Source organism: Acanthamoeba castellanii (genome assembly GCF_000313135.1).
Source record: "Acanthamoeba castellanii str. Neff unplaced genomic scaffold scf7180000084715, whole genome shotgun sequence".
Taxonomy (NCBI): Eukaryota; Discosea; order Longamoebia; family Acanthamoebidae; genus Acanthamoeba; species Acanthamoeba castellanii.
Window position 1 is genome coordinate 234,976 of NW_004457638.1, and position 22,913 is coordinate 257,888.

Sequence of the window (22,913 nt, forward strand, 5' to 3'; positions counted from 1 at the left end):
GCCGTTTATCTCAAAAAAGAGGAAAAGAACAAAATTCCAAAAGAAAGAAAGAAAACAACATAAATTCAGAAAGAAAGTGAATCAAAGAAAGAAAGCGACGGTCACCCTCTCGGCCGCTAAGAAGATCAAACTTGTAATCATCAGCGAGCATGGACTACGACGCGCTCAGGAGGCGCCTCCAAAAGGAGGAGGAAGAGGCCATGGAGAGGGACGAAGACGAAGAGGAGGACGCCGAGGACGAAGTGCCGGGCGGGCTGATCGGCCTCGACCTGTTTTCGCTGGGGCGGGTGGCCGCCTTCGACTCGCCCGCGGACCGTGACCAGTTCGTGGCCCAGCTGCGCCGCGTGTGGCGTCGCCACCGGACGCGCCTCGCCGCCGCTGCCGCCACCAAATCCGCCACCGTCGGAGATGGAGATGGAAATGGAAAGGGGCGAGAGATGGAGAGCAGCGACGAAGATGACGACAACACCAAAGAAGAAGAAGGAGGAGATGAAGAAGAGGGGGAAGGAGACAGCAAGCAGCAGCAGCAGCAGCGGACGAGGAAGGGCCTCGAGAGTCGGAGGGAGAGGAGGCAGCACGCCGCCTTCCTCCGGCAGCTGGTCGGGCAGTACCGCCGCTACGCCGCCCGCCCCACCCCTCCGCCCTCCGCCCCAGCCGCCCCCCTCTCGCCCACTCCGTATGCCCCCCCCCTTGCGTCGCTTTCGTTCTTTGTCGCAGGCGATCATGGTGCTGATGATGGGCCGGTACCGAACCAGGGGCCAGAGCCACCACCAACAGCAGCAGCAGCAGCAGCACGAGTTCTCGCTGTCGTCGATCCTGTCGGCGATCGAGGAGGAGGGGGAAGGCGGCGGCAATGGAAGTAGCGCCAATGGAAGCGGCGGGCGGCAGCTTCGGAAGCGGAAGGTGAGCGGGGAGGCGTGGAGCCTGCCCGTGCAGTCCCTCGTGGGGGACGCCTCATCGCCGTCGTCGTCTTCGAAGAAGGCCAAGGCCGCGGCGTCGTCTTCTTCGTCGGCCACGTCGTCTCCCGCACTCGGATCATCGGCCCCGCTCCCGCCGGGCTCGCCGCCCACGCGCTCCGAGAAGCGCCTCAGCCGCTACCGCAGCGCACCCTCCAAAGTACCTCTCGTGTGTCGTGTCGAGTGTGTGTCGTGTGCCGTGTTGTGTGTGTGTCGCGTTGCAACAAAGACTGATGTGCGTCGTGTGCGGCGACAGGCATTGCTGGAGCGGATGGAGATGGCGCAGGAGCTCCGCATGTTTCTGCTGTTCCGCTCGCCCCTGCCCCGCATCCCGGACGCGGCCACGGCCGCCTTCCTGCCCTCCACCGGCCCCGGCGAGGGCGAGAGCACCGACCACGTGCTCACCGAGTACTACGTGGTGGGTCCCACCGGCACCGTCTACTCCATCAAGCTCACCAACCTGCCCTCCTGCAACTGCCCCGACAACACCAAGGCACGTCCGTCCGTGCGACACACGACACGACACGCACGCACGCGACACGCACGACACGCACGACACACACGACACGCACGACACGACACGCACGACACAGCTCCTGATGGGCCATGGGTGGCGCGTGTGCAGGGCCATCACTGCATCCACATCCTGTTCGTGCTGCTCAAGGTGCTCAAGGTGTCCCCCTCGGACCCCATACTCTACCAGCGCGCCCTCCTCACCTCCGAGGTAACGCACCAGTCACCGCCCGCCGCCTGTCACCACGACCACCTACAATCCCCGTTTTTTGTATGGACTCATCGGAGTGCGGGGAGCGTGCAGCTGGAGGGCATCTACAAGAGCGCACCGCTCGCGCCCGCCCAGGCCTACGCCCGCCGCAAGGCCTCGTCGTCGTCGTCGTCTTCTTCGGCAGCGGACCAGGACCTCCGCTCTCAGTGGTACTGTGCCCTCCTTTGCCTCCGTTCTATCTATCTTATTATTATAAGATAGATAAAATAATACGTAATATTTTATAATACTATTATAAGATACATATTATATTACTATTGCTGTCCAGCGGGATTTGCTACGAGGCCCTGGCGGGCAAAGCGGAGGAGCTGGTGTCGTGCAAGGACAGCTGCAACTACTGCTTCCACGCCCAGTGCTTCCACCGCTACTGCTCCACCCACCTCAGCCTCAACGCACACTCCACCTCTCCGGTACATGTCTGTCTCCCCGCCAATCGGCAGCTCTCTCTTTTTCTTTTTAGGTCCGATTGTTACACTGCAACGTACGTACCTTGGATCTAATTTTTCCATCGCCGCCGCCGCCACGCACAGCTGGCGCGGGCTGCGGGCTCGACGGTGGCGTGCCCCGTGTGTTTCACCTCGTGGGTGGTGCCCCCGGCATCGGGCTCCCCCGGGGCGCCACCGGCCGTGATCACGGCCGTCGCTGCCGTCGCGCCGGTCGCGGTCGCGGTCTCTGGGCAGCCGACGTCTCCAATCGCGGCCGCCGGTGCGCCTGGTCCGACAGCGGCCAGTCCGAGCACCGCCGCCGCCGCCGATGTGGCCAATGGCCAGCAGCAGCAGCAGCCTGCAGACGCCGACGCTTCAGTGTCGGGTGATGTCAAGCAGGAACCCGCCGGAGAGGAGAAAACAGAAGAAGGCGAGAAGAAGAAGGTGGAGGTGGAAATGGAGATGGAGATGGAAAAGGAGGAGAAGCAGCCAGAAGGGGAGATCGCGGAAGCCAAACAATGAAAGTTATGTTCATATCTTTTTCGAACACGCCACAGCAGCAAGACCAGCACCCTCCCGCGCTAGGGCCGGGGAGGAGTGCGCCTGCGCCTGGCCGGACTTCTCGAGCGGCTCCTCCGCCCACGGCCCCGCGACCGGCTGCGGCTGCGCGAGGGTGTGCGCTGGCGACGACCGCGGCTGCGGCTGCGGCTGCGCGAGCGTCTGCTCGGGGACGTACTACGGCTCCTCCTGCGGCCGCCGCCTCCTCCTCGTCCTCTCGACCGACTCCTCGAGCTCGAGCGGCGCCTCCTCTCTCTGTCGCGGCTGCGGCTGCGTGACCTGGGGCTCCGATCACGGCGGCGACCACGGCTGCGTGATCTGCTGCGGCTCGGGCTGCGACTGCGGCGGCTGCGCACGCGGCGCGGGGGGCTCCGCGATCGGGAGCGGGAGGGCGAGCGGGAGCGCTTGTTGCCGGCGCTGCTGCCCATCGAGTCCCGGCGCGACGACGACGACGAGAGGGCGGACGAAGGGCGGACGGGCTGGTTGCGGTAGAGGTCCCGCATCAGCTCCTCCTTCTCCCGCTCCTCCTTCTTACGGTCCTCCGTCACCTTGTCCTGCTCGACTGCGCGCGGCCAACCGACCATTGACCATCATCATCATCATTTTTAGTTTGTGTGTGATCGGGTGTGTGGGTGAGCCAACGATTCGAGTGTGCGTGTTATGTGGTGTGTGGTGAAGGAGCGCGTGTGTGTCGTACTCTGCTTGTTGAGCTTCTGGCGCATGAGCCGCTTGAGCCGATCCTGGGGCGTCTCCTTCTTCGGAACCGCCGACTTGGCCTCCTTCGCCGGCGTGGTCTGCTGTTTCGCGGGTGTCGTCCCCTCCTCTGAGCACCACCACCACCACCACGACACACCCCACAGACGACAACAACGACCACGCCGACGACGGTGGTGAGATGTACAGCGGCGCTCACACAACACAGCAGCTGCCCAGCGTCGAATCGAACCTTTGTCGCGGCCCTGCGTCGAATCCCTGCGCGACCGCTCTTCCAACCCGCGCTTCTCGCCCCTGAATGGTGTGCAGTGTGTGTGTGTCGTGTCGTGTCGTGTGTGTGTGTTGTGTGTGTTGTGTGTGTTGTGTGTCAGCATGATGCCCAAAACGCGAAAAGCGAATACATATAAATGGGGGGTGGGGGGCGGTGACGTACGGGGCGCCGTGGTTGTACTTGAGGTCGATCTCCTGGGCCAGGCGCCAGCGATCGGCCGGGGTGAGGGCCAGGCTCTTCTCCGGCGTGATGGCCTCCCTCTTCTGCTGCCCCTCCCGCTCCTCCACGTCCCCCTCCAGCTTCCTGCCCACGTCCACACGATGCACACGACACGCAACACGCAACACGACACACACGACACACGACACACACGTCAGCCGCCAGTCCAGAGAGTAACAAGCGAGAGAGGTGTACGAGAGGACGCGGGGAGGAGTGGTCGGCATGAAGGCCGCGGTGGACGACGACGACGAAGAAGACGAGTCGAGGGCGAATTCGGTGATGTACTCCTTGCGCTCCTCGTCGCCCTCGCCCTCGCCGCTGTCGCTGTCGGAGGAGATGCCGCGGCGCGGGCTCCACCCACCGCCGTCGGCGGAGCGGTAGTCGTCGTAGGTGGGCGAGTGGCGGCGGCTGTAGGCGGCCGTGGGTCGGTGCTGCTCCCCGGCGCGCAGGGGGTCGGTCTTCTCGAGCAGCCGCTGGAACTTGAGCCTCCGCCTCTCCTTCCGCGGAAGTTGTTTCTTTTCGATCGAAAAAAAAAGAAAAGAAAAAAGGAGAAGATCATTCGTCAGAAAACAATATTTTCGCGCCTGCCGTGTCGTGTGTGGTGCGTGTGTGGTGTCGGGGGGGGGGACGTGTACGACTTCGCTCTTGGCTTCGTGTTCCTTCTCGACGCGCTGCTGGTCGCGGAGGTCGCGCGAGCGGAACTTGTAGTAGTCCCTGATGCCGAAGCGCGCCCCGAGGGCGTTCCAAGTCTGTCGCTCCTCGCGCTCCCTCGCCCGCCGCTCCTTCTCCCGCTCCGCCTCCCGCTCCCGCCACTCGCGCCGGCTCACCCCCGCCGTCGCCTGCTGCTGCTGCTGGGGCTCCCTCGACCCCTCCGCCCCCGGGGCCGCCGCCGCCGGAGCCGTCACTGCCGCAGTTGCCGGCGCCGCTGGGGTGTGAGCCGAGGCGGAGGGGGTGACGACCTGCTCGCCGTAGTCGAGGCCCACGTTGCTGTAGTCGGTGGCGCGCTGCTGCTGCTGCTGCTGCTGCTGGGACTGCTGGGACTGGTCGTGCGGCGCGCGGGCGTAGAAGCTGCGGTCGTCGCTGTACTCCTTCTGGGTGGGGAGGAGGTAGTTGGCCTTCTCGTCGATCTGCCTCGCCACCATGGCCACCGCCTCGTGCTCCGTGCCTGCCCCCCCCACAGCGACACTGGTAAGCTACAACCGCACACGCACACGCCACATCGCACGCGCATGCGCACACGCGAGGAGGAGCGTACGTGGCGCGCTGCCGTGGGTGTTCTCGACGAGCATGTAGAAGCGTTCGTAGTTGAGGGCGTCAACGAGCTCCCGCTCCTCCTCTGTTTCCTCGATGGCCGCACGCACGGCCGCCGTCGGCGCCGCCGGGATGATGTCGATCAGCGCCCGCCCATCGAACCTGAGTGCAACACGACACCACACACACACACCGATTGGGCGCCCAATGTATGTGTGGCACGCGAGGCATGTGAGCACACGTGCTTGACCTCCCCGCCACCCTCTCAGCCACGATGCGCGTGCGTGTGCGGTTGTGCGTGTGTCGTGTGTCGGTGCGTGTCAATTCAACGAAATGTGTACCGACCGGTCCACCAGCAGGTCCGAGCCCTCCTTCCACGGCATCCTTTTTGGTCGTTCGCCGACGCCCGACACAGCGCAGGTCAGCCTTGGTATGTGTGACGTGGTTTGTATTTGGGGGGGCGTACAGGCTGTCGCCGGCTTCGAGGAGGCGGTACTGGGCCGTGTCGTAGTTGACGCTCGCCGGCAGCCCCACCACACTGAACGCCCGCATCGGATCGCCGAACTGGAATGGAATTCGGCCATTTAGCGGCTGATCATCAGGACATGGTACGATGGAACTGGGTTGGTGATGGGAAGAGGGGGGACAACACCTTTTCGGCAAAGTAAGCCGCCTTGCGTTCAGCACGCTTCTTGTGGTCGTGCATGATGCCCTGGATCTTGCGCTCCTGCTCCCGACATGCCTTCCACATGGCTCGCTGCCTTGCTCTCCCCTTGCGAAGATTGTTGCAACAGAGCGTTTTCTTTTTTCCTCTTTCTTTTCCTTTTACAAAGGAGAAAAAAGAAAAGAACGAAATATGAAGTTGCTGCGAATGCGTGGTGCTACAGGGAGTCACTTGATGGTACATAGGAGAGAGAGGATGTGGAGGACGGTGCCCACCACTACTCGGCCCCGGACTTAACCAAAGTCGGGAAGGTGGAGCTTGGGCTTGGGCTTCATCTCCTCCCCATTCTCGACCAACGCGGCCGCCTCCTTCGGCTCCGCCGCTTCAGTCTCCTTCTCCTTCTCCTGCTCCTTCTTGTCGTTTTCCTCCACCGCTGCCTCTTCAACCGTCTTCATGTCCTCAACTGACGCGCTTCCACTGGCGGCCAGCGCAGCGCCCGGCTGGTGAATGGTGGAAGTAGTGAGCATGGCTCTGGAATGAGCAAAGAACGTTTGCGTGTAGAGGCAGGGGGGGGGCAACTGCACCTGTTGTTGGAAGAGGGTGCAGCAGGAGGAGATCATCTCGGAGAGGATGGTCTCCTTGAACTGCTTCAGCTCGCTCTGGAGGTGGCGCTGGGCCTCCTCGCGCTCGGTACGCAGCAGGTCCTGCACCTCCTGCGACTGCACGATCTCGGCCAGCACGGCCTGCCTGAACTCGACGTCCTGCTTGAAGAGCTTCATGAACTCCTCCTTCACGCCCGCGGGCGTCGACACCGGCGGCGTACTGTAGCCGGTCGACTTGACCGACGCCTGCATGTTTGTTGTCAGCTGACGACCGCACACGCACACATTGCACACATGATAGGAGATGGAGGGCGTACGCGTGCGGTGAGGGGGCTGGCGGGGATGAAGGGCGCGGGGGAGGGCGGGGTGGTGCGTGAGGTGCGGACGGAGGAGGTGCGGGAGATGGTCGACGGCTTGCTGCTGCTGAAGGCCTTCTTCAGCTTCTTGGTCATCGACGGACTGCTGCCCAGTCCCGACGACGACGAGCCCAGCGTTCCGTCCCGGTTCTCATCGCCTGTTGTAGTTGTTGCACGCCAACTATTAGTTGCCATGCAACACCGGTTCGGAGTTTGGTATCGTTACCTAGGTCGTCTTGGGTGATTTCGACCGAAGCGGAGTCACCGGAGAAGGACGAGGAGCGCTCGAGGTTGATGGGCGAACCCGAGTGCTGCGAGCGCCGCTGCTCGATCTTGGTGAGGAGCATGGTCTTGGACGCCGGCCGCTTCGTGCCCAGCTTGGCCGCCAGGATCGTCACCTCCTCCTGCGACAGCACGCGCTGCGACGCCAGCCTGCGCGTTCGTGGTAGGTAGCCAGGTTAGTGTGCGGTGACACGTGTGTCGTGTGTCGTGTGTCGTGTCGCGGTACCAGCGCTGGGCGGTGCCGGAGGGCTGGAGCGACGCGTAGGGGATGGGCTGGTATTGCTGGAATTCGCTGACTTCGGCCGAAATGAGAGAGAACTTCTCGAAGTTGATCAGGCCCTGCACCTTGTCCGGCAGCTTCTCGAAATGTTCCGCGATCAGATTCACGAACGCCCCTGCGTAGATCGATGTGGCCACCAACCAACGATTAAACATGCATGTCTGATAATAATCACCGCATCAGCCAATCGGGAACGGTGCGACGACGGAGCGTTACCGATGTGAGGAATGCATGGCGGCTGGCTGCGGTGGAGCTTGTCCTGGAGCTTGGAGAAGTGGTTGTCGGCGTCGATCATGTCCTTCATCTTGTTCACCTTGGCCTTGGTCGTGAACGGCAACCCCTGCGGTACCATTCACACGTCGACACTTTCATATTAGAAATGCTCGGCATTCTCCTGTGTGGTAGAGAAAGTGGTGCTTGACGTACGGCCCACATGACCTTGGCCGCGTCGGAATGCAGGAGGGCGTTGGTGATGTGCACGATCGCGTTGAAGTTGTTGTGTGCCAAGCACTTGTCCGCCACGCGCACCCACTTGGAGATCGCCGCGGTCGCCGCCTCGGTCGTGTCCTGGTTACATAATAAGTCAGTTAGCCAACCAGCGCCTCCGCGTGGCTCATCAACCCGGCAGATTGAGGTGAGGTTACCTGGCTGACGATGGACGCCACCACAATGCCGAACAGGCGCTCGTTGTGCTCGAGCAGAGCGTGGAACTGCGGCGTGTCGGCCTTAGCCGGACCCGCCTCCCCGCGCTTCACGCATCCCTAGGGTCGAGGAATTCAAACAAGTCACCAGCCTGCTCGCGAGAGGATTCCTTGCATTCCAAGATTGCGGCCAGATGGAGTAGTACGTGCGCGAGGACTTCGTAAGGCCGGATGGCGTTGTAGAGGCGCTGCTCGGTGAGTGTGAGCTGGCAGGCCAGCTCCTCCGGGTCGACGTCCTGGACGAACGACAAGCCAGCGCCCTCCCTGGAAAACACACAACGCAGATGTAAGGGCTGAGCTCATTGATGGCCAGTAGTGCGTGAACACGTACTCAGCGCCGACTTTCGCCTCCGTGGCCGAGTGGTCGGAGAGAGTCTGTCGTCGCGCGGCCTCGTAGCTGTAGCCTCCTGTTCCGCCGAAGGTCGTGCGTGTGCGTGTGCGTGTGCGTGTGCGTGTGCGGTGTGAGCAGCTGGCGACACATCGCTTCAGGGCTGCAGCGTACCCTCTCGCTGGCGTTGGATGGAGTGCTTGAGCGTGGCGGCGATCTTCTCCATGCCAGAGTCGGCCATGATGTGGGTGAGGTCGTCCACCTCCTTCATGAAGCGCTCGTCGTCGAGGCAGCGGTGGCTGTAGCGGTCGACCCAGTGCTTGGCCATGTTGAACACGCGCAGCCGCACGGGCAGGACCTTCGACTGGTGGTAGCGGTCCTGCAGGTCCTTGTTGGCCGTGTCCCGCGGGAGCGGCACCGTGAATCGCTTCTTGAGGAGCGCCATCACCTGGTCGCTCGTGCTGAACATGCCGTGCGTCAGCAGGAACGAGTCCACCAGTGCCGGGTCTGTGTTCGCAAACGACACACCACACACACACACGACGCACGCGAGGTGAGTGCGACGAAGTTAATGAGGTCAGACACCAGTAGGTAAACGCACCGCAGTAGCGCTCGTTGGTGAGCTTTTCGATGAGCTTCTCCAGCGTGGCCGTCCGGATGGTGGGCACGGCGCCTTCGATCATCGCCGACACGTCTAATAAAGTGGAATGGGTACAAAAAAACAAGTCACGTAAGGAATGTGTGCATTCCATGATCTAGCATGAAGGCAGGCAAGCGTCAGGAATGAGAGGAATGAGTGTGCGCACCGACGTCGAGTACGATGTTGTCCTTGGAGTCGGGCGTGGAGAACGGGTAGTCGTCGAGCACCTCCAGTTCGCCCCAGTCCTCCTCCTCTTCCTCCTCTTCTTCATCGGGCTTGTCCTCCTTTTCCTTCTGCCCGGCCGACTCCTTCGCCTGCTTGCTCTGCAGCCCCCAGACACTCAGACAATTAATTCTTAAATTCTATCTTGTCATTGTTGATGATGATGACGACGATGCTGTACCTTTTCGATCTTCTTGAGGGCCTTGGCCTTGAACCCGTTCCACGAGGCTCCCATGGCCTTGCTGGGCGGCGCCATGCCCTTGGGCTCCACCTGTGCAGCACGTGACGTGTCAACCAAACTTAAAATGCATCGATGTGTCACATGCCAGTCCACAATAAATGGTCGCACGCGAGCCTGCGTTGTAACCGGCTATTACCTGGAGGGAGTGGGAGTAGGCCTCGTTTTCGTCGAAGGTCTCGAGGTTGAGGAGGAAGTCGCGGAGGGCGGGCACTTCCTCGAGGCAGTAGGGGGTGGCCTGGTACTGCTGGATCTCCATGATCACCTGCGCGATCTTCCTCCGCTTGTCAAAGTTGATCAGCGAGTCGTTGATGAAGTCCTTGTTGCCGTCCTCGATGAACGTCAGGTCCGTCAGGTACACGCCCAGGTAAGGAATACCTGCCGACAATCATAAAACATCAATTGTGTGTGTGCGTGTGCGTGCGTGTGCGTGTGTGCGCGCGCGCGTGTGTGTGCGTGTGGTGATCATGTCCGTCACTCATTCACGGAAGAAGGAGGGGCGAGTGTACAGGGAGGGTCGACGCTGTGCAGGTGCTCCCGGAATTTCTGGAAGTTCTGCTCGCGCGCCAGGAGCTCGGTGACCTCCTTCCACTTCTTCTTGTGCTCCTTCTTCAGCATCTGTAGAGGACATCATCATGTGATTAGCGAGAGAAGGGAGAGGGAGAGGGAGAGCACTGTGTGTTTCCTCTTCGAGTGTGTGTGTGTGTGTGTCGTTGGTGTCGTTGTGTGCGTCGCCGTACGGTCCAGGTGTGCTTGAGCCGGAAGATGGCCGAGCACTGGAGGCCGGAGAGGATCTCCATGGTGGCGTTGTAGTTGTTGAGCTTCTCGCACGCCTGTACATGCCCAAATCCCGGTCAGGAACTCAAGAATGAATAGAAAAGAATAGAAAAGAAAAGAAAATGCGAATGAATGCAGCGGAGCACACGTACGGAGGCGAGGTCGATGAAGCGCGCGAGGACCGCGGCGCGGGCGCGCATGTCGGCCACCTTGACCACCTCGGTGGTGACCCAGTGGGAGACCTGGTTGAAGCGCTGGATCATCATCATGATGTTCTTGGCCTTGTCGTCGCGCGACGTCTTCTTGGTCCAGGCCTGGCCCAGGCACTCCTGCGGCTTGATGGCCCGGTAGAGCGAGTACTCGATCAGGGTCAGCTGGCGCGCGAGCTCGACCGGGTCGACGTCCATCCACTTGACCGACGCTCGGCCGCCGTTGGGGTTGAAGCCCGCCGGGAGAATGGAGGGCGGCGGTGGCTTGTTGAACTGGATCTTCATCTCCTTCTTGATGCCGTCGACCTTCTGCTTGAGGAGCAAGGCCAGCTGTTCGCCGGCCTTTTGCATGGAGACATCGGGCGAGGTCAACATCGTGCGGATGATGGAGTCGTTGAGAATGTTCACCAGGTTGCGATCCTCCACAAAGTCGTAGAAGTGGTCCGACAGCCATCGCTTCGCAACGTTGAACACTCTGTGCGTGTGCGGCGTGTGCGGTGTGAGCTCACAATTGCAGACAATAATAATAAAAAATATGAGGCTTCAAAACCTGAGGCGTATGGGGTTCTGGTGGGCCTTGATGAACTGCTCGAGTTCGCTGGAGGTGGCGCGGGTGGGAAGGGGCACGTTGTAGCGCAGCTTGAGCAGCTGCAGCAACTCCTGGGGCGTCGTGAACGACCGGTAGGTGAGCAGGAACGCGTTCATGTACACCGGGTCTGTAAACATGTACAAATGTACGCACATTCCAATCACACATAACTCGGGTGAGTGAGCAACCAACCAACCAAATGATAGAAAGAAGAAGGCCAGGCGTCGTATACCAGGATAGGCCTCCCAGGTCAGGCGCTGGATGAGCTTCTCGAGGGTGCCGGCCTTCACGACCGGCCGGGAAGTTTTGGCCGTCTCCCCGGTAAACAAGATGTTGGTGTCGGCGTCTGTAACATGCCGGGGGCAAGGAGCAGTCAGGTTGAATGCCATTGGGGAGATAATAAATGGTCCAATCGGCAGGAAGCGAACGCGCGCGTTTGTTTTGAACGTTCAAATGAAAATTAATATTAAAGCCCCTTGTCGCGTGGCGTGTGGTGTAGTGTTCTTGTTTGTATAGATGTGGTGTGGTGTACCTGGTTCAGAAAAGGGGTAGTTCTGTATGTCCTCGTCCGTGAAGATTTCCTCGCCTGTCGGCCCACGCCCCCACCTTTAGTTCGACGTGCAAAGAACGAAAGCGGCCCGCAAAAAGATCGAAGAACGGAAAGAGGGGAGGGCTAACCGTCAACCGAGATGCTGCGCCGGGGCAGGAAGGCATCATCGTCATCTTCTTCATCATCATCTTCGGCGTCGGTGTGCGAGGGGGTTGTGGTGGCCGAGTCAGCGTTGATCTCAAGGTCGAGCGACGGAACCGGCGCCTTGCTCTTTGACCTCTCCTTCTTTTTCTTCGGCTTTTTCGATCCATCCCTCTCCTTTCTCATGCTTCCGCTCTTCTTTTTCTTTTTCTTCACCTTCTTGTCGCCGCCGGCGTCTCCACCCTCTGCCGCAGCGAGAAGATGTTCGGCATCTTCGCTTCCATCTTCCGCAACGACGACGTTGTCCTCGTTCTCTTCCGTCACAATGCCGACCGACCCGTTGGCTTCCTCCATCATCAAGTTTGGATTGTGGTTCTCTTCTTCGATGCTTGCGTCCGTGCTCGTGCTCGTGGGTCTGCAAAAAACCAAGTCATATTTGTTTATTATAGTTATTTACGGAACTCGGATATTTCTGGGGAGGATTAGTGGCTCCAAATATGACAAATATGCAATCATTTTCTGTGCCTTCATTCCAATCGAACGAGCGTGAAGATGGCGATGGCGAGCATGAGACGTGGTGGTGTTCGGGCCGCGCAGAACTCGATGACGACGACCCGTCGCGCATTTTTGGCGACCGATGCGGCGCCCCTCAAGCGCACCGCCCTCCATGCGGATCACGTGGCTCTGGGTGGCCGGATGGTGCCCTTCTGCGGCTGGGACATGCCGGTCCAGTACAAGGAGAGCATCATCGACACTCACACTCACACGCGCACCCACGCCGGCCTCTTCGACGTGTCGCACATGGGCCAGCTCAAGTACGCTCATCTCGGCAATTTTAATCTTGATTTTTTTCTATTTCGCTCATTTCGCTTTGCCTGTCTTTACGCGCTCTAGGCTGCACGGCCGTGACCGAGTGGAGTTCATGGAGAGCCTCGTGGTGGGCGACATCAAGGGCCTCGCCACGGACAACGCCCGTCTCTCGCTCTTCACCAACGAGCAGGGCGGCATCAAGGTACCGTTGTCCATCCAATCAACACCAACACTTCCTTCGTCGCGATCACGCACAGCACAGTCATAAGAGCGTTCTACGTTTTCTCTTTTTCGAACGGGGAATTACGTCTTTTTGTTTTTACATTATTCTTTTTTTATTATTCACATTTTTGCTGTGTGGCTAGGACGACACGGTGATCACGAACGGCGCGGACTGGCTGTACGTGGTGGTCAACGCCGGCTGTGCGGACAAGGATCTGGCCCACATCCAGGAGCACCTCGCCCGCTTCAAGGCCAGCGGCAAGGAGGTCGACCTCGAGATCCTCTCGCCCGACTACTCCCTCGTCGCCCTCCAAGGCACGGGCGATCTCTTCAGTCGGCTCGTCGTCGGCCATTGCGTGTGTGCGTTCGCGGCTGACACCGCGTTGGTGTGTGTGTGTGTCGTGTGTGGTGTCGTGTGTGGTGTCGATTGGTAGGACCCGAGGCTGCGGCCGTGGTGGGTGAGCACATTGCGGGAGGCCCCGAGTCTCTGCGCGGGCTGGCCTTCATGTCGGGCCGCGACACCCGCTTCGATTCGCTCCCCGTCCGCATTACTCGCTGCGGCTACACCGGCGAGGACGGCTTTGAGGTGCGGCACGACATGACACGTCAACGTGTGACACACCTCCGTTACTGATCAGCAAGTGGGGGCATGACGGTTGCGTTGTGGATTAGATTTCGGTGCCCACGTCCGATGCGGTGACGCTGTGGCGAACGCTGCTGCAGCACACGGGCAAGGTGATGCCCGTCGGACTGGCCGCGCGCGACAGCTTGCGCCTCGAGGCCGGCCTGTGCCTCTACGGCAACGATATCACCGAGGAGACCACCCCCATCGAAGCCGGCCTCGCCTGGACCATCGGTACTACCCATTGCTCCGCTGTGGTGTGTGTGTCGTGTGTTGTGTGTCACTTCACTGACCACGACGCACTACCCGGCGGTGCAGGCAAGCGCAGGAGAGCCGAGGGAGGCTTCCCCGGTGCCGACGTCATCCTGAAGCAGATCAAGGAGGGCGTCACCCGCAAGCGCGTCGGCTTCGTCCTCGCCGAGGGCATCGCCAGAGGTGCGTTGGGCCCTCAACTGAGTGATTCAGTGTTCACTTGCTGACACCACCCGACCACCACGCGCAGCTCATGCGACGGTGCACGATGAGAAGGGCGAGCTGCTGGGCGAGGCGACGAGCGGCGGCTACGGCCCCTCGCTCAAGAAGGCCGTGGGCATGACCTACCTGCCCACCGCCCTGGCCAAGAACGGGACGCCCATCCAGGTGCAGGTGCGCAAGAAGTTCTACCCGGCGACCGTGGCGGCCATGCCCTTCCACCCGACCAACTACTACAAGCCCACCCAGTAGTTTGAAGAAGATCATCAGACATAGAAGAAGAAGACGACCAGCCCAACAGAGGCTCTGCCTTTCCACCAACAAGACGACGAAAGATGCTAACGTGGCCAGCTTCATCTTGTTGGGAGAGAGTCAGGATCTGGGCACCAGGGTGAGCAGCACCACTTCTGGCGGGATGCCGAGGCGGAATGGCGGGGTGGTGCCCACGCCAGCGGTGATCAGCACACGGTTGGCGGGATCGCCATCGGCCTCCACCACGCCCTCACGCTGCACGTCGTGGAGACCGTACACCAGGTCCCAGTCCTCCATCACGTTCGTATAGCCAAGGTATGGGATCTGTTCGTGCCACAAAGTAAATGAATAATTCGGGGCAAAAATGAAAAAACAAAACAAAACAAAAAAATAAGAATAGAATAATAAACCTGCTTGCAAGGTGCACCTTTTCGTGGAGCCACTGGGGCAGGAGGGACTTGATGCGGTGGAGCAGCGGCAGCACGGCGCCTACGAAGGGAAGCGCGATCTGCGTGGCGTGCGTGTGGCCCGCCACCTTTTGGCGTCAAAACGACCAAAACCTGGGTGGTGAGTGTGACCCATTCACATCGTCAACCACCACCACACGCTGCCTGCCACGTACCTGGAGGTCCACGCGCCACTTGCGCAGAGCGTTGGCCGTGTCTGGGTGGTGGCTCAACACCTGCGTGCATGTGCGTGTGCGATGGTGCGTGTGCGTGCGTGTGTGCGTGCTGAAGTTAGAGAGTGGAGGATGAATGGCTGGGGAGCGAGAGGCTAGGCCGGCGTTTACGATGCGTGGCTCAGAAGGAGGCAGGCCGTCGAGCACGCTCTGTGGTTGGAAGTCGCCGAGCCACACGTCGCCGAGTCCCACGAGGGCCAGCCCTTGGCCCAGCGGGTACTTGGCCTCGTTCACGAGCACCTCCATCCCCAGCTCGCGCAGCGTCTTCACGATTGCGCGGTCGTCGTGATTGCCGAGCACGACCAGCGTTCCGTGCGGACCGGCGGAGGGCTTGAACTGGGCGAGCACACGGCCGATGGTGGCGGCGGAGCCGGGGTCGTTGTTGACCACGTCGCCCACGACGAGCACCAGCGCGGGCTCCAGGTTGTTCACCTGCGAGCGACCTGACGTCAGATCACACACTACACACACGACGCACACACACACACACACACACACACACACACACACACACACACAAGAGTTCAAGAGAACTACCGTGGACACGACGGACTCGAGAAAGTCCTGGGAGATATGGGTGTAGTGTGACGAGAAGTGTATGTCCGAAAGCACCGCAATCTTGGCGTCGGCCTGCGTTGCGAGTATGTAAGCAATCAAACGCCACAACACACAAGCTCTTGACACAGGGCACAGCGCGTGTCATGCATTTGTGCGCTCAATTCTCTCCTGGTCTGGGCGTGGGTACCAGCGCGGGCGGCAGGCCTGTGATGGGAATGGTGTGCCTCGTGACCACGAGCTGCGGCGGGAACCACAACGAATGCGTCACCTACGGCACACGCACCACTCCAGGAGTTAAAAAAGAGACGCACACGTGCGCCTGCACAAGTGTGGCCATGTAGGGCAGCAAGGTACCTGGAGGTTGGTGGTGGTCCAGAGGAGTAGGAGCATGAGTGCAGCGCCGCACACGACCACCAGCCCTACCACGTGGCGTGGCTGTGGTCGCAAGCAACCCCGCCACACCTTGTGGCAGGTCTGCACCGCCTTCGAAGATAAAGGCTCAGAATGCTGAGTAGAAGACAAGCAAAAAAAAGCAAGGTGAGCATGGTGGTGTAAAGAGGCCAAACGATACATTCTTTTTCAGAAGGTGACCTTACCGTTCTACGTCGCTCTGCCGTGCTGTACATCTTTATAAAATATTGTTCACGTGGCATTGTTCCCATTTCTTCACCTCATTTCTCATTTTTTCCTTAGCTTTTCTATTTTCCTCGAATTGGTTCCTTTTGGCGAACTGTTGCACTTTACGTTCAAACTTGTTGAGCAGCCGAGACCTTGTCATGTTTGGTGCAACGCCTGCGTCAAGTGGGTTCACATTCCCGCCCTCGGCCACCACGGGGGTAGCCGCGAGTCCGCCCCCGGGTACGTTTAACAATCCAATTAATCTGAAATGATCCCAGCGATTTCTCTTTTTGTAGTTCCGCTTTTTTGTCAATTTTTTGATTCAAAATAATAATAATAATAAATCATTAACTAAACAATTATGAAAAACAGAATCGATGGCAAAGGAGCTGCTGGAGAGCATCAAGAAGGCCGCCAGCATTGACCAGGCCTTCCAAGCGATGCACGGCAACGCCGCCCAAAAGGCCGCCTTCCTCGAGCTGCGGCCGCTGCATGCCCTCGTACGGTCTCCGCCCATCACCGGTACCTGACCCGCCCATCGTGCTCGTGTGTGTGTCGCCGCCGGCGTTAGAGCCCTCACATGGCGTGTTCTCGTGTGGTGCGTTGTTAGGGTCGTTCAACGCGACGATGGCTGAGAAGGTGCTGAGCTTCTTCGCCAACCAAACGCCACCGATCATCGAACAAGAGTCCGCCGAGCACTACACCCCGCTCATGCAGGTCCGTCTGATCACCCACCACCAGCCAACCAGCCACCACCGACCTCTCATTCATTCCCAACAACACAGGCGTGCGTTCATGGCGATCTCGACGCCGTTCGTTTCTTTCTCGATAAAGGTCTCTCTCGCTGTGTGTCGTGTGCCGTGTGGGTCGTGCGCGATGATATGAAGAAGACGAAGAATAAGAACGAGAATAAGGCTGATGATAATATTAATGATGATGATGATTAAAATAATATTAATTTTAACAACAACAATAATAATAATGTCTAACCTGAACGTGTTGCTGGTGCTGCGTGGAATGACAGGAGCCGACATCAACAAAGAGGTCAGCTGGCAGAATACGGGCTGGTTCGTCACCCGAGAATCGCACACGCCGCTCCGGCTGGCCTGCAAACACGCGCAGGTTGCCTTGACGCAGCTCTTGCTGGAGCGGGGCGCCGATGCCACGAAGATCGACACCTTCTTCTCCAGTACGTTACGTCCCCCACCCACGCAGCTATGATGACGAAGGCGCGCTCGACTCACGCCCAGATGTGTCGCCGCTGCTCTTAGTACTGAGGAACACCGCGCTCAGCCATGCCGACAAGATGGCGCTCGGCATGGCGTTGCTGCCTTATACCAACTTGACCAACCACTGGGCGCAGCTCTTGGTCGATCTCTTGAACAGCCGGGCCTTGCCCCTATTCCAGAAGCTGCTCACGCTCGACGACAAGATCAAGGTGCCAGCGTGCTCTGCCGTGAATTCCAAGCATACTCCCTACTGACTCTGGCATTCCCCCAATGTTTTGTTTTGTTGTGTTTGGTTTGTTTTGTGAAATGGTTCGTTGTTTGGTTTTCGTTTCGTTTCGTTTTGTTTTGTTTTGATTTGCAGGAGTGGAAGTTCCTGCCAAACACGAGCCAGGACCCGCTGATCCAGCTCATCGAAGCCGGCGGCGAAGCTCTTCCAGAATGGATCGACGAGCTGCTGCGCAACGGCCACAAGTTCGATCCGCCGATCGATGTCAACGCGACTCGCTCGAGCAATGGCACGCCGGTGGTCCTCCTCAGCGTGGTGCGCAGCCGGTCGGCGGCCGTGATCAAGACGCTGATCAAACACGGCGCCGATCCCAACGCGCGTGACGAGTCTGGGCAGGTGCCGTTGTTGTCTGCCTGCACTAAGTCGCAGGATATCATCGACGAGCTGCTTGCCGCGGGCGCTGACATCTTTGCTGTGGACCCCGGTACGCGCGTTGTGTCGTGTTTTCCGACTGTGTGCGGTGGCGCGTGCGTGTGCGGTGGTACGTTCCGTTTAGCCATCTAAACTTAGATTGGCGTAGACGGCAGGACGGCCCTGCATGCTGCGCTCCGTTACGGCCTTGACGCGCTTGCCCTCTCTTTCATTGAGGTATGGATCCATCTTCTCCTCCGGCTCGACACCGATCTTACCCGGTCCTGTTTCGTGTGTCGTGTGTGTGTCGTGTGTCTGTCTGTCATATATGTGTGTCATGTGTGTGTGTGTGTGTGTGTCATGTGTGTGTCGTGTGTTTCGTGGGGGAACAAAAAAAAACAAAAAACAGAAGGGCGTTGACACGAATGCGAGGGATGCCTCAGGCAACACGGCCCTGGGCTATGCCCTGGTCTACGAGCGGTGGGACGCCGTCGACAGGCTGCTCACCGACGCCAACCTGGACGAACCGATTCAGTGGCTGCTGCGCCGTCCCATCCTGCGCAGCGACAAAGAGGAGAAGGACCGCGATCGCGCGCGACTCATCCAGAAGCGACTCGCCGCCGGCAAGAAGCCCCCTCGGCGCAACTACGAGCAGGAGAACGAGCTCTACGAGCTCGTCGACGACCACGCCACGTGCAGTGTCAAGGCGCAGGAGTACCAGCGATTGGCCGGCGTCAACTCCAAAATGCTCGACGTGCGCGGCAAGACGCCGCTGCTGTTCTGCGTGGCGGCGGGCCGGACGGCGCTGGTGAAGCGGATCCTGGCGCGGCGACCTGAGCTGAGCTGGCAGACGTGTAACATCGCGGCCGACTGGCCCGGGCTCGCGAGTCGCTACGAGGGCATGCGGGTCGACATCAGCCCGGCAGCCTTGGCCGCGCTGCACGGCCAGGCCAAGGCCTTCGGGCTGCTCTTCAAACACGCTGACGGTCACTTGGTACGTTCTGCTAATCTCTCCATTTTATACATCCACATAGTCACATTATTCCTATATAGAAATATGTTACAGAAATTTATGTATATATAGGTTTGGATACATCGTTGATATAAAATGGTGGTGGTGGCATGTGAAGGACGTGAACGCGTGGATGGAGTGGGACAGGATGCGGCAGCAGTGCATCCACGCCTTCCTCAAGGACCAACCCGGTGACGAGGACGCTCTCCAGGCCCTGTCCGTTCTGGCGTCCCTGGGCCAACCGGTGGAGGTCAACAACCGCGACAAGCGAGGACGCACTCCTCTCCACCACGCCGCATACTACCAGTAATTCATCGCCCGCGCAATGTGTCGTGTCGTGTCGTGTCGTTTGTTTTAACCCGAGCTTTCGTTTCACAGGCTGCCATGGTGCGTGTGGCGCCTGCTGCAGATGGGCGCCGACCCTTTGGTGGTCGACAACTGGGGCAACTCGCCGCTCGCGCTGGCGGCCCACGCGCGTGAGTGGGACATTTGCCGACAGCTGATCTCCGCCGGGGCCAACATCAACGCGTTCTACCAGCCACCCCGTACGCCTAACTTATATCAATGACTTTTTAATAATAATAATCTGAATAATAATCTGAATAATCTGAATAATAATCTGAATTATTCTTATAACGTGTAATTTTATTGTCCATATCAGGGAAAGGCAGCAGTCCGCGCGAGCACAAACAATCGCTGATTGGGATTTTGGCCCGAGGAATTCCTGTGTACTGTTGCACGCGCACACGCACACGCACACGCACATGCACACGCACACGCACAAGCGCCACCGCACACGCGTGCAACGGGTCACTAACAAGATAACGTAATGCAGTGAGGTTCTCATGGCAATCGCGGATGGCCACCAGGTGGCTCCGGAACACATGTACGAGCTGATCACGAGCTCGCATTTCGACTTTGTATACCACCTGCTCAAGGTACGAATTGACCTCCTTTCACTCTGTGTTGACATTCGGTGTGACGTACATTCCTTCCGAACGCTCACAGGCGCACACGACACGCATAACACGCATAACACGCACATGCACACGCAATTGTTGCAACAGAAATTGCGGGCGGAAAACAAGCTTCAGTCCTACTTGAGTGCGCAGCAATGCAAAGGTCCTCTGTTCGCGCTCACCAAACTCAAAATCAGTGACTCCAGAAGCAAGCCCGCTCAAAAAGTGCTGAAAGCTCTGTTTGCCGCCGTGAAAGGTCCGCACACGATGCACGCACGCACACGCACACGCACACGACACAGCTCTGAACCTTTGGTTGGGTGGGTTGGGTTGCGTTGGGTTGGTGGCAGATTACGGCTGTACCGCACGCAATGAGCGCGGCGACACGTTCCTCACGGCCCTGGCGCGCGAGCAGCAGACCGATGCCGACTCCGCGGAGGACTCTGCGAAGATGAGCCAGACCGAGTTTGCATCGTTGACCCTGGCCCTGATCGCCCACGGCGCCGATCTCGCCGAGCGCAACGTCGACGGCGACACCTTCTTCCACGTCGTCGCGCGCGACTACCAGAGTACCGAACTGCTCAAGTCTTTTCTTGCCGCCATCGACGCCGAGCGCGCCCAGCGCTTGGCCCAGCCACAGACGTCAACTTCCACCATGGCGGCGGCGGCGGCGGCGGCGGAGGCGCAGAAGATGGAGGGGGTCGAAGGCGGCGAGGCGGACATGGACGTGGAATTCGAAGCAGCAGCAGCAGCAACCAAACCGGAGTCCGCCGCTGCCGCCGGCGAAGAAGAAAAAAATAAGCTGGCCGCGCAACCGGAGGAGGGCAGTCTCGAGGCGCGGGTGAAGCGGGCGCTGGAGGTGCGCAACGGGCGCGGCCAGACGCCGCTCCTGACCGCCGTGCGACCGTACGCACACGCCGCCTGCCGCAACACCGAAGTGGTGCGTGCCGTGTGTCTCCAGTTCGGCGTGTGTGCGGTGGAGCGTGCGACGTGTGCGATGGCGTGTGCGGCTGACCCACTTTGCGCGTGTGCGCACGCAGATGAGTTTGCTGCTGGCCCTGGGAGCCAATCCGCAGGACAGGGAGCAGGGCACGGGCAACACGGCCCTCTTCTACGCCGTGATGACCGACAACCAGGCCGGCGTGCGGAAGCTGCTGGAGCTCGGGCTGGACATCAACGGCGTCAACGACAAAGGCGAAACGCCGCTGTTCGTCGCCGGCAGGCAAAACCTGTGGAAGATGACCCTCTTCCTCTTGCTGGTGCCTCTTCCCATCCCCACACGCACACGTACCACCGCACATGCACACGCACACGCAACACGACACGCACACGCACACGCACACGCACCACCGCCACACGTGCACTCATTCGTACGGAAAACAGTCAGGCGCGAATCCGCATGCGATCAATGAGGCCGGCGAGTGCGTGCTGCTGGCGTCGTCGGGCTTCTGCGCGGCCATCATCCACGACTTTGTCGCGCGGCCGCGCTCGCTCTCGTTCATCGTCAGCGCCCTGTTCCCCGAACTTGTCGCCGGCCTCCCGAACCATCGCCCCGCCGCCTCGCCCACGGAAGGCGCAACGTCGACCTCCGCCGCCAACGAGCCCGCCATCGCCAGCACGACCACCCCTACTCCTCTGCCAGCCGCGATGACGTCATCGTCGTCTTCTCTTCCCCAGGTTTCCATTACAGACCCAGGGAATTCCAGCGAGTCTGCAAAGAGCGAAGACGACAGCAAAGCCAAGGAGGAAAAGAACGAAAAAGGCAATGAAAACGAAGAGGAGCAAGAGGCGGAAGAGGCGTCCAAGACCCTATTGGACAACTTCCCCGAGATCCTCCATCAGCTGAATGATGGCGACACCACTACCGCCGGTGGCCCGGCGTCGGGCGATGGTCTGCGCAAGCGCGAGCAGAACAAGCGGCAGCGGATGAACGCCGCCGTGAAGCAGGTGACCGAGCTGCTGCGCCGCGTGCTCGACGCGCTCCAGCTCTACGAGGGCGCGCTCGACGAGGCCGACGTGGCGCCGGACTCGGGCAGCTCGGGCGACCAGGGCGACGAGCAGCACCGGCGCGCGCGGTGGGAGCGGAACGCGTCGCTGACGCGGCTCAAAGAGCAGCTGGCCGGGTGGCTGCGCAAGAGCGAGGCGCGCATTCCTCGCATCACGCGCAATCTGTCGTTCACGACGCTGAGCGAGGGCGAGATGGCGCTCTACCTGCGCCAGTGGAAGTCGCTCCGACGCCAACGCAACCAACGCAAGCGAAAACGTACGGCGCTTTCTTTGGAACCGCAACGCACAACACATCGCACACGCACCGCCGCACACGCACACATCGCACACACCGCCGCACACATACACACGCCGACATGTGTGATCGTTGGGCTGCACCAGGTGGCGAGGAGGTTGAAGAGGACTTCTTCGCGGAGACGTCGTCGCAGCCGCAGGAGGAGTGGATCGACGTCAAGCGGCCGCGCCTGGAGGGTACGCGGCTCCATACCTGCGCGGTGTGCGGTGTGTGCGCGTGTGTCGTGTGTGCGTGCGGCCTGTGTGTGTGCATGTGAGATGTTATACGGCGGGACGGCTCACATGTGCGGAGCAGGGCAAGGTCAGGGCGAAGACAGCGACGGCGGCGATCTGCCGATGCCGCCGCTCACGGTGCCTGAGGTGGAGAGCATCCCGCTCCCGCCGCCCTTCGTGCTCTTCGACGACGCGGTGCCCTTCGACGCACTCGCGCCGCTGCTCATCCGCCGAACGCGGTCGCTCGTGGTCGCCGACGCCAAGTCGGCCATTCCGGACGAGAGCAACTCGGGCGCCAGTTACAAGGCGCCCGACGAAGACGACGACGATGTCGACGATTCTGTCGACCTGGATGACAACGCCGACAAGACGGGTGTCGACACGGGCGTAGGGCTGCTCGCGGAGGAGGGCTATCTGCTCGACGCCTTCCTGACCAAGGTCGACGACGTCGAGCAATCGGCCAAGCTGCAGGCCCTCTTCGTTCGATCGAAAGTGACGATGGTTAATGTCGACACGAAGGGCAGAGACGACGAAGCGGAGAAGACGACAGTGATGGACGTTGAGTCGACCGAC

General features: G+C 60.1%; 5 protein-coding genes and 1 pseudogene across 5 annotated transcripts; 3 read left to right on the forward strand and 3 right to left on the reverse strand.

The window, feature by feature from the left end:
* Positions 1–149: 149 nt before the first annotated feature.
* ACA1_149910 (SWIM zinc finger domain containing protein) lies at positions 150–2,687 on the forward strand (the record flags this gene model as incomplete). Its single annotated transcript, XM_004351527.1, is given in 9 exon segments — positions 150–555; positions 718–743; positions 763–1,116; positions 1,213–1,461; positions 1,582–1,680; positions 1,774–1,886; positions 2,009–2,150; positions 2,271–2,445; positions 2,464–2,687. 9 exon segments carry the CDS (start codon positions 150–152, stop codon positions 2,685–2,687), a joined length of 1,788 nt encoding a protein of 595 aa, XP_004351579.1.
* A 327-nt stretch (positions 2,688–3,014) lies between these two features.
* Positions 3,015–5,929, reverse strand: ACA1_149920 (annotated as a pseudogene).
* A 206-nt stretch (positions 5,930–6,135) lies between these two features.
* Positions 6,136–12,111, reverse strand: ACA1_149930 (RasGEF domain containing protein; the record flags this gene model as incomplete). The annotated part of the gene is made up of 22 exons (XM_004351528.1): positions 6,136–6,342; positions 6,427–6,690; positions 6,831–6,958; positions 7,027–7,232; positions 7,309–7,477; positions 7,558–7,702; positions 7,789–7,929; positions 8,007–8,123; positions 8,210–8,327; positions 8,395–8,470; positions 8,566–8,898; positions 8,993–9,085; positions 9,198–9,354; positions 9,435–9,524; positions 9,631–9,869; positions 10,001–10,109; positions 10,232–10,324; positions 10,421–10,952; positions 11,028–11,193; positions 11,299–11,412; positions 11,599–11,652; positions 11,745–12,111. The coding sequence occupies 22 exons, from the start codon at positions 12,109–12,111 to the stop codon at positions 6,136–6,138; spliced, it is 3,918 nt and encodes a 1,305-aa protein (XP_004351580.1).
* A 198-nt stretch (positions 12,112–12,309) lies between these two features.
* On the forward strand, positions 12,310–14,134 carry ACA1_149940 (glycine cleavage system T protein; the record flags this gene model as incomplete). The annotated part of the gene is made up of 7 exons (XM_004351529.1): positions 12,310–12,572; positions 12,652–12,769; positions 12,933–13,122; positions 13,224–13,375; positions 13,462–13,645; positions 13,730–13,846; positions 13,914–14,134. The coding sequence occupies 7 exons, from the start codon at positions 12,310–12,312 to the stop codon at positions 14,132–14,134; spliced, it is 1,245 nt and encodes a 414-aa protein (XP_004351581.1).
* A 120-nt stretch (positions 14,135–14,254) lies between these two features.
* ACA1_149950 (Ser/Thr phosphatase family superfamily protein) lies at positions 14,255–15,761 on the reverse strand (the record flags this gene model as incomplete). Its single annotated transcript, XM_004351530.1, has 7 exons — positions 14,255–14,458; positions 14,562–14,642; positions 14,757–14,816; positions 14,925–15,245; positions 15,351–15,443; positions 15,559–15,639; positions 15,726–15,761. The coding sequence occupies 7 exons, from the start codon at positions 15,759–15,761 to the stop codon at positions 14,255–14,257; spliced, it is 876 nt and encodes a 291-aa protein (XP_004351582.1).
* Positions 15,762–16,366: 605 nt separating this feature from the next.
* On the forward strand, positions 16,367–22,903 carry ACA1_149960 (Ankyrin repeatcontaining protein; the record flags this gene model as incomplete). Its single annotated transcript, XM_004351531.1, has 18 exons — positions 16,367–16,511; positions 16,600–16,710; positions 17,014–17,178; positions 17,261–17,427; positions 17,580–17,840; positions 17,874–17,928; positions 18,299–18,849; positions 18,986–19,117; positions 19,277–19,412; positions 19,529–19,593; positions 19,737–19,805; positions 19,935–20,082; positions 20,177–20,766; positions 20,867–21,085; positions 21,210–22,089; positions 22,215–22,304; positions 22,423–22,841; positions 22,865–22,903. 18 exons carry the CDS (start codon positions 16,367–16,369, stop codon positions 22,901–22,903), a joined length of 4,242 nt encoding a protein of 1,413 aa, XP_004351583.1.
* Between the last annotated feature and the right edge of the window lie 10 nt (positions 22,904–22,913).